Here is a 10384-nt window from a genome sequence, read left to right as displayed (position 1 = left end):
TCACCCCACAGCCAGGAGGCTGGGGGTGCACAAGGAGCTGGGAGGGGGCACGGGCTGGGGCAGGTGACCCCAACTGACCCCAGGGATATCCCACACCATATGACGTCATGCTCCGTATAGAAAGCTGGGGGAAGAAGGAGGAAGGGGGGAACATCGGGAGTGATGGCATTTGTCTTCCCAAGTCACCGTTATACGTGATGGAGCCCTGCTGTCCTGGGGATGGCTGAGCCCCTGCCTGCCCATGGGAAGCAGGGAATGAATTCCCTGGTTTGCTTTGCTTGTGTGTGTGGCTTTTGCTTTACCTGTTAAACTGTCTCTATCTCAACCCATGAGTTTTCTCGCTTTTATTCTTCTGATTCTCTCCTCCATCCTATCAGTGGGGAGTGAGCAAGCGGCTGTGTGGGGCTCAGTTGCCGTTTGGGGTTAAACCATGACAGACCTGAAGGTGCTAGTATGACTGCCCACTAATGTGAAAAAAAAAAAACCTAAGGAGAAAAAAGAAATGAGAACAAGTGGCTGCTGGACAGTGCACAACAGGGGTGGTTTTCTCGCTCTTCGAGGTGGATGCTAGCATGTTCCCTGCCTCTGGCTGGAGCAGACCGGGAGCTTTGCACTACCGCGTGCTGATTAGCAGTGCTCTGAGATGCCTGTCAGGCCAGAGAACATTGCTACTGCCTCATAAACCAAGTCCAGCATTTCTGAGCAATGTGTCTTATCTGAAGAAAGAAGATAACAAGTCGGGATTGAAATTCCTCCAGGACTTTGACATCTTGCTTCATGCTGGTGTAGTAGAGACTCGCAGCAAGGATCAGCACTGCACAAAATGAGAGCCACAGGAGCACAGGCAATCCAGATGATGACCTGTCATCTACTGAACAGTGATGAGGAGAGAAAAGAAAGCAGCATTATTGTAGTGTCATCTTAAACACTTCCCAAATTAGACCCCCTGCTGGTGCCTTTGTCCCACTTTTCTGGGAACACAGGGCTCTGGTTGTGAGTACTTCAGTAGGCATCAGGTAAGTGCTAGTGAGTCACACCTCCCGATGGAGGGTGGTGAGTATAAAAGATCTCATCTAATAGAGCATTTAAAGAGTTTAATTATATACAATAAGAACAGGATTACCACAGCTAATGCATGATCTCAAGTTTCCCTCCAGCAATTATTTTTTATACCCTTACGCTAAATGTTAAGTTAAATACTAGGAGAATATTAAGCTACCTCGTCTAATTTTTTAATGCTCACAAATGTTCCATAAAAGAGAGAAAATTTGGATTTCTGTCATTTTCCCTGGTAACTCAGCTTGTTCAGGGCTCCTGCTAATTACAGTAAGAACTAAAATGTGGCTCCATTAACCGGGAAGCATATTTAGAAAGCTCTGGCAGGTTTAACCTCTCTCTTAGTGCTAGGTGTGCTAATTACGCTGGGACATCCTCTGCACTTGCTCTTAAGCAGGAGGACACTGTAAACATTTTTCTTGCCTTTAAAACATAGTTCAAGTATGTTTAAAGTGCCATAGGTCAGGCACGGTGCATGTGTGGAAATCAACGGGCTGCATTTAGCTTGCTGACACCCGTGCCCCAGCCCTTGCATGTGTGTATCCATCCGTGGGCCTTGGGGATCCGGTTTGATTCACATCTGGCTGCTCTGTGGCATAGCCATTGCGCAATTGGTATTATTTTATAAAGCACTTTGAGTATTAAACACGTAGTATAAAGCCAAATTCATGCCTGAATAAAAACCCATAGTGTGCAGCTATTTTCCTGCCATATGCACATAATCAATAAGGAAATAAAAATGTGGTGTGTATTATTATGGATAAAGGGCCAACATTAGCTGTAACATATTTAAATTAGCTTCTACTATGAGCCCTGGAATACACAGCAGTCAATTAAACTGTCATACAGATGTACAGAGAGGAAGGTAAAAGTCATAAAACCAAGCAAGAAACACATAATAATGTATCAAAAAGTGTATGGGGAAAAGGTAAAATGTTAATAGGCAGTCATTTTATAGCTAACCAGGAACCAAATCAATGTCCCATAATAGATCTGAGTGAAATATTTGCAGGAAATAATGTATTCATTTGAATTTAGCCCTTCTTTCTGTTTGCAAATTATCCATGAACAGACTTCAATTTTTATAAATTCTTTTATTTGGCATTATTCTATGAATGGTTGATATGAAGGTATTTAGCCAGGGAATTACTCACTTTCTGCTTCTACAGAAATTTGCGATTTGGAAGTTGGTTTTTCCCTTGTGTGATCTCCCACACCACAAGAAACAGTTCTCAACCGGGTGACTACCTGCCTTTGAAAGCCTGGCTGATGAGCATAGCTGGTAACAGCGAAACTTTTCTGTGAAAGCTGAACAGCTTCGCACATCAGCCCTTCTCTATGAAGTGCTTATAACCTTTTTTGATCCTGCAAAAGTCACTTTCCATGTGAGATTTCTGGGTGATCTCAAATGCAAACTTGGCTTTTCCGTATGTCGTCCCAATTAGGACATATGTTTAGCCCAGGAACAGGAAAAAATAATGTGGAAAAATAATCCCACCCACAAAATAGTGATGAACACAGCTTTAGCACATCACTACTATTATGAACGTAAACTAAGTTTGCTCTTTCCTAGATTACAAATAGAAAACTAGTGCTTAAATTTGTTAGTTCAATTGTTTGTTGGAAGAGCACACTCAGCCCTAGCCATGTCCCCAGTCTAAGACAAAGGCAACTCATCTGAGAAAAGCACCAGACCAGGATACAGGAGATTTTGGTTCAGTTCCTGTCTTGAGTGCACATTTCCACCATCACCTGAGGGGTATTTGGTCTTTCCGCCTGGCTCTTTCCTGCCTGTAGTACATTGTTCCTAGCCCAGTAACTGCCTTAGCTGATGCTGCCATTGGTGTGAGCATGCAACCCCTCTTCATGGGCAATGGCAACAGCTAGGGGATGTGGGGACACTTCCTTCCTTTTGGCCTCCCAGCACCTATGGCTCTGTGCACGTGTGTATACACACATGGGTATATGTACCCCTCTCCTCTTACTGCATTGCATACAGCAGGGGTTGGATGTTGGCCAGGGCCTCTAGAAATGATCACCATCATAAGAATATCCAGATACACACATTTGCTCGAGGGTCTGTGAGGCTGGCTGGCCTTGAACATCCTTGCGAACAAAAAAGAAAAAACAGATTATTTTTATTATTTCTACCCTGCTGCCAGCATAGAAATGAATTGTCTCTTCCCCACATAAGGAAGTCAGCAGGGAGAGCTATTGTTTCGCTTGGGGTGCTTTCCCTGCATATCTTGGTGAAAAACCTGTACCTATTCTATTGCCATAAAATTTATTAATTATATTTAAATTAAAAATAGCTTCAGGGATTTCATTTTTGTTTCCACTATTTGTCTTACTAGATGTCTTGTTTAAAATACTGCACCAGACCTCATCAACACCTTGTGCTTCATATGCTGAGAAGAAAAAGCAACAACCACTGACAGTATGAAATGCTTTGTATACAGAGGATATATTTGCACAGTGCATCCCAGCAGCCGCAGAGCAAACTCAGGTTAGTGCCATGGATGGCTCGCAGTTATAATGTGAAACTTCAACTCACCTACTACGTAGTCACAGTAGGAAATGGCTAGAAAACAGAATGAAAATGGTGTTACATGCCTGGAAAGGCCTCTTTGCAGCAGACGAATTAGAAAGCAAGCACCAAGTGGTGTCTCTGAAATTGCCTGTTGCCTTATAGATGCTGGGCTACATTTTACACCGCATTTGTCTGCACAGATTTATGCCAGATGAGGATCTACCCACTCCATGCAACCTTGCAGGTGTAGGTGCACTTCAGAAAAGTGAGAAAAAAATTATTGTTTGGGGAATTTCAGAGACAGAGATTGCTGCTGTTGCAGGGAGGTCGGGAGTCAGCTCTCGCAAAAAAGACCTCCCTATTCCACATCATTTCTAGAAGGGAAGGGAGATAGACCAGCATGCTGAGAAAAGAATGAAAGTTAAGAAAGCAAAGCCCACTGGCAGGCACAACTTTCATCCAAGAGCATCCTGGAACTGCCTCTGCTTGGCAGTCGGTACCCAGATGCAATCCAGGATGAAAAATCCACAGAATGGAAAAATTTCAGCTGTGCCAGTAACCTTCATCTTACCAGTCTCTACATTAATAATATTGCATTGGCAAACAGCAAATCGTCTAAATCACAGTCTGTTTGCAACACAGAGTACTAATTATGGCTTGGGACATTTCTCATGTCTTCACAGAAAAGAGTCAGAGTCTTCTCCATCCTTTCAGTTCCCTGGACCTCAAGCTCCTGTGCTGAATTCAGAGCCGGTGAGAGATGAACCAGGTCCCCCGAGCTGGACTGATGGCGGGATTACCACATGGACTCTGGCAGGGAGCTGAAGGAGTTATTACATCTCACCAAAATCCTGCTCTTCAGCAGTCAGATGAGCTTTGGAGAATTTCGGGCTGACTCACTGAATCTACCCAGGAGTTCGGCTTTGATGGGAAAGCCCGGGCTGTGTCAACAACCTTATCAAGAAACAGCTTTTCACTCCTGCGTTAGGAGGCACCAGAAACAACATATTGCAAAACTAATGCAAGGTCCGTGTACAAACACGGAGGTGGATGCCAAGCCTTGCTTTTAGAAGCTGAGTAGCAGTCCAAACAGGTGGCTGACATAGACATTTTACCATTCTGTCATCTGTGTTTTTACTGACTGACATATCAAGCCCATACAATTTTAGTTCCCTACCAATAAATACAAATTTTTCTTAGTTGGGTCAGTTTGCGAAAGTCAGGATGGTGGTGAATTGTGTATATTACAGGCAGTGTTCTATAACACCCAGTGCAAACTGGATCCTTGTGCTAGACCTCTGCTTAAGGTCACTCCTAGCTGACCTGCCTGCAAACTGTTATTTTGGCTCATGGAAGAAGGCCCAGAGGTTATGTTAGCTGTATCATTCCTTGGGTGCCCTCGTTGGCAGAAATGGTTACATCCTGGCTGCTTTTAACCCCAGGGGGCCAGCCAAGCTCAGACCTTTACTATTGTATCCCATGGCATGCACGCTGCTCAGAAACATGAAAGGGCTGGCTCCCTCCCCACCCTTACATCCTAGCTACCCAGAATGACGTAAGCATGTTTAAATTTGGTCTGAGATGCTTTTCTATAAGTGGAAGCATTGTTCTGGGGTAGACCTGGGGCTCAGCCAAACCTGTGGTCTACAGTGATCCCTGTGGGGGCTGACACAGGAGTTCACGGCAAGAACAGCCCTGAGGCTGCTCTAACGGGATGCAGGAGCCTGTCTCCTCCCAGGGCAGGCAGGAAAATGGACCAGATACAATTCTGCAGAGCACAGAGAAATTTTTGTCTGTCCTTTGCTCTGTGCTGAGCTCAAAATCAAAAATAACATTATCAGAGGGGGAAGCTGGTGTGGACAGACAGGGTGAATGTTAAAAAGCTAGAAAGGTCATGCCAAAAGGCTTAATAGCTTGAGCGTACCGTGTTCAATGACTTCTTCTGGCTCACGAAATCGAACCCTTCTCTCTGCTTTCCGCTTTCCCCCCACAGCTTGGTCCACAGGTGGCCTTTTCCTCAGTATTGATGGAGGATAGCTACTGTCATCTGTCTAAAGAGTTGATCAAAACACAAAACACATGGCTATTCAAACTGGAGTAATGCATCTGGGTGAAGCTTTGAGCTTTTGTGGCTATGTCACCATGTCCCTTGAAGGACATGATATGAAACTCATCTGTTTTGACATTTATAGTCAGACTACTGTATTATTTATAGCAAGACTATATGGATATTCCTTCATTGTCATAGATCTTCAGTACTCTAAAGCTGTCTTCTCAGGAAAAACCTTGGTTAAAGTAACGGACTGCAAAGTGTTCAGAAAGGATTTCTCTAAATTGGACTGAACAGTTGCTGGAAAGCAGCTCTGCTGAGAGGGACCTGGGAGTCCTGGTAGACGACAAGCTGACCATGAGCCAGCAATGTGCCCTTGTTGCCAAGAAGGCCAATGGTATCCTGGGGTGTATTAAGAGGAATGTGGCCAGCAGGTCAAGGGAGGTTCTCCTCCCCCTCTACTCTGCCCTGGTGAGACCCCACCTGGAGTACTGTGTCCAGTTCTGGGCTCCCAAGTTCAAGAAAGATGAGGAACTCCTAGAAAGAGTCCAGAGGAGAGCTACTAGGATGATAAAGGGACTGGAGCACCTCCCCTACGAGGAAAGGCTGAGAGAGTTGGGCTTGTTCACACTGAAGAAGAGAAGACTGAGAGGGGACCTTATCAACACGTACAAATATCTTAAGGGTGGAAGTCACGAGGATGGAAGCAGTCTGTTTGCAGTGGTGTCCAGTGCCAGGACTAGGGGCAATGGGTGCAAACTGAAACATAAGAGGTTTCAATTGAATATGAGGAGAAACTTCTTTACTCTAAGGGTGACAGAGCACTGGAACAGGCTGCCCAGGGAGGTTGTGGAGTCTCCTTCTCTGGAGATATTCAAAGCCCGCCTGGACGAAGTCCTGTGTAGAATGCTCTAGGAGAGCCTGCTTTAGCAGGGGGGTTGGACTAGATGATCTCCCAAGGTCCCTTCCAACCCTTGCGATTCTGTGATTCTGCGATTCTGTGAACGTGGCTGCTCAACAGCCCTGGGGTAGATGGACATAAATGTGATATGAAATATATGAACCATATCATTGGGAGCACCTTTGGAATGTTCTTCTGAGCTAAGCAGCTCCATCCTGAGTGCAGTGTTGCCATTTCAACAACTGAGACTATGCAACAGTTGGGTTTGGACACTATCCTGATGGGTACGAGGAGGTAATTTGTTAGGACTTCGATATCACAATTATGTTGTTGCTCTGGTTTTTGCTTGGAAGCCACATTCAGTCTTTGAAAACAAAATTGTTTTCAGATTGATGTGGATTCTGCCAAATGACAAGAAACAGAGCTGCAGTAATAGTAATAAGTCCTTTTTTGCACTGGAATGCTCCCACAGTCAGCTCCCCAAAGTGACTCCAAAGCATCTTGGTTCAGAGACACCCACTGTCCTCTGAAAGTGGAGCGCAGATGGCAAATCTTCTACTTTTCAAAGACCTAAGTGGGTGGCAGAGATTCTCCCCGTTTTATTTTTACTTTGAGATCGAAGTCCTCTTCCCTACCCCTTTTCTCCCCCTTTCCTTGGTTCCTTTGCTAGGTAAAGGGTATTATTTCTTAGATGGTTTGTTTGCTCCTTCTGGTCTCTGTCCCTGCTCCTTTTTTCCCCCTCATGTGTCATTTCCCCACTCAGCGATTGCACACTCCTTCCTCCATGCTCTTCTTCCTGCTTTAATCTTCCTGCTCCTTTTGCCCATTTGTATACTCAAATACCTTTGCTCTACACCTTTTACCTTTGGATGCTTTCCCCACACTCACCAGTTCACACACACGCTCCTTGGGCTGCAGAGGCAGGATTAAGTCCCATTAACTACAGTCTGGGGGCGTCAGACCCCAGACTACAGAGGATAAGTAAGTTTCCCTATGCATCACGCTGGATAAGCTCAGTAAAGCACATAACATAGCTAGCAGGAACTGCCATGGATTGAGCAATGTCTTCAGCTTTGATACTTTCTCCTGAGGTATTTATAAACCAGATTTCAGCTTAACTTATCACTGATAAGGATGTTTTATCTGAGCTTGGGGTCATACAGGTATCCATACCACCTCTGTCTCATGACCGGGGACAGCGCAGGTTGGACCTCTGTGGTTTTTATTCAGTAGCTCATAAACTGGAATACCCATCCAGGGTATGGGAAACCTGGATTCAACTTCTTTCTAAGTCCAAAGGAATACGAACCAACATCTCTTATATGCACCTCATGATCAGAGCTATGGTGCACACATGGGAGCAGGGAATCTCAGTCTCTGCCACTGAAGTCATCCTGTTTGGCCTTGAATAATTAAAATTTCATTGAGTTAAAGAAAGAAAGAAAGAAAGAAAGAAAGAAAGAAAGAAAGAAAGAATGACTTTACAGCCTGGTGTTTGGGTGCTCCCTTGGGGTGGGAGAAGTCTGCTCCTATCCTTGCTCAAATGAATACTTAATATGAAATACTTAAATATTCACTGGAGCAGTCACTGGGCACAGAGTCTCTCATCTACTAGGTGACTACCCTAATCATTCTGCCATAGCCACACACACACACACTTTGTGATATAATGAATATTTAATTACTCTGTGTAAAATGAAACAGGTTTAGGGAGACACAGCAGAAGACACCCAGCTCAGAATAGCAGTGGCTATAGCTTTAGCTTGGAGGGCTCCTCCCGTGGCACAGCCAAGGAAACTGAACCTTATATCTGAAGAGATTTATAACTCCAAGTGCAGCTCTTGTCCATATGAGCTTTTCCAAACAGCTAACAGTTATATCACATTGTAAGAGAAAAGCATTAAACAGCTAGCTGGTTGGGTAGCATCTAGACAACGAAGACCTTAAAAATGATGTGGCACTTACAATATTTACTAGACTTTAACAACTTATGGAAATCAAAGCTACACAGTGTTAGAAAAGAATGATGCATTTTTCCCCTCAGACAGCAACCCAGTGTTAACATACTGTGACAAGAGCTGGAAACCTACCAAAGTGCTAGTCGGGAAATTATACGCCCTTAAAAACAACACATTGTGAAAAGCTCCGGGCATTGGACACAAGGACCCTATGGCCCATCAAGAGATTACTTACCAGCAGCTCCTCTGCACTAGAATCAGAAGGTGGGGCTGGACATATTTGGGACATGTACTCTGGATGCCAACATGAAGCCTCCCACATGAAGCTTCAGTTGGAAAGCCCCTTGCTCAAGAAAACAGGGATGACCAGGGGAAAGGGTCTGGAGATCCCTCTGCACCGAGGACTGAGAAGGCAGTGCCACCAAGCAGATGGGAGCAGCAGCAAATGACAGAGGAGTGGAAAGAAGAGTTTCCGCCCTTCATACCAGCGTTGGCTTGGGAAGGATGACGTTACTTGAAATGTACTCAGTAGACAAAAATAGCACATAGTGATAATACTGATTGTGCAGCTGAAAAGCAGGGCTTTCCTGGCAACTGGAAAGGGGCTGAGTGGAGCAAATCACAGATAAACACCTACATATTTATATGCGTAAACATGAAGTTGAGGCTGTTCTTTTTATAATGATTGCTGTATTTCCATGACCACGTTGGTCTCCTTTCCAGAAGCCATTCCCAATCTCAAACATCTTGCAAGTGGGGTTGCTTTAAATCCTTCTCCCATTCAAAGTATATGGGTAAAACCATCAGGAAATTATACAGATGTAGTGTGATCACATATATCTACCTCCAGTACAGTTACGGCCTCACTTTATATGTTTTACAAATTAGATCCATTATTATAGTAATAAAGTGGGATTTTAACATTAGACATTTCTACAGATATTGTAATAAGATTATTGATAGGAAGAGAGGTGATTTACTGTTCAAGAGGCTTTAACAGCTCCTTGTCAAAAGCTGAAGGCTGGTCATCATCAAATATACAATTTCCAGTCAGAAATATCTGCCCTGACTGCTGTAATATGGTGGTTTACTGTCTCTACAAGCACAAGCTTGAGCTTTTTTTGTTGTTCTTTTCCTGGAGCTGTTTATTTGCTGTGACATGTCTAAAGTGCTCCAGTTTTGTGCTATTTTCAAGGTGGTTGGATGGATTGTCCCATGGCATGCTCAGATCTGGACCCTTGTTTTGCACTTACCCAGTAGAGCAAAGCTTGCAAGATGCTTACACTGGCACTAGGAACCAGAGAGCACAGCAGCTCTGTGGGTTTCACTATTTTAATCTTCCTTTCAGGGGCTTGGGGAGTGGGTGAGTAGATGGGAAGGGTCAGGATCCTCCCCCAGAGAAAAGTGGGCCAGCACAGCATGGGAGGCATCTGTGGTTGATGTGGGGCCAGCAGCTCCCTCTGAGCCTTGCTGCTGTCCTGCAGCTCAGCCTCTGCAGGGGTCTGCAAGCGCTTGCAGAGGCTCCTGTCTTCAAGCCTTTCCCTTTCCAGCAGTGCAAGCAGTGCCAACATGGAGAAGGACACATTTTGCTGGACTGGGGCTCTTCACTGAATGCACCATACCTAAAAGCCACCTGGAGAGAGTCACCTTACCTTCTCTTTCCTGTACATTGGGGTGATGGAGGGCTTTTCCTCATGCTGCAACCAGCTCACAGATGCAGGGCTTGTGAAACGCTCTCAAAATCCCTTCTCTGGTGTGTCCTGCAAGTGTTTCACAGCAGTTATTTTGGGATATCTAAGATGAGTTTTTGATGGGGAAAAGTCATTCTTCAAAACTTTGCTTATAGTAGATCCTAGGCAGAAAGGTGACAAAGCCTTCCAAACCATGGT

At 44.7% G+C, this 10384-nt stretch overlaps 1 protein-coding gene across 1 annotated transcript; it reads right to left on the bottom strand.

Annotated features, from left to right (window-relative positions):
• Positions 1-668: 668 nt before the first annotated feature.
• CUNH14orf180 (chromosome unknown C14orf180 homolog) lies at positions 669-9042 on the bottom strand. Its single transcript, XM_009638116.2, is given in 4 exon segments — positions 669-871; positions 3611-3637; positions 5511-5637; positions 8731-9042. Coding segments are annotated over 4 exon segments (669 nt in total).
• Between the last annotated feature and the right edge of the window lie 1342 nt (positions 9043-10384).

This window comes from Egretta garzetta, unplaced genomic scaffold, assembly GCF_000687185.1.
Source record: "Egretta garzetta isolate BGI_Z169 unplaced genomic scaffold, ASM68718v1 scaffold185, whole genome shotgun sequence".
Lineage (NCBI taxonomy): Eukaryota > Metazoa > Chordata > Aves > Pelecaniformes > Ardeidae > Egretta > Egretta garzetta.
The sequence above is the reverse complement of the archived record's forward strand: the minus strand, read 5'-3'. Positions and strand labels throughout refer to the sequence as shown.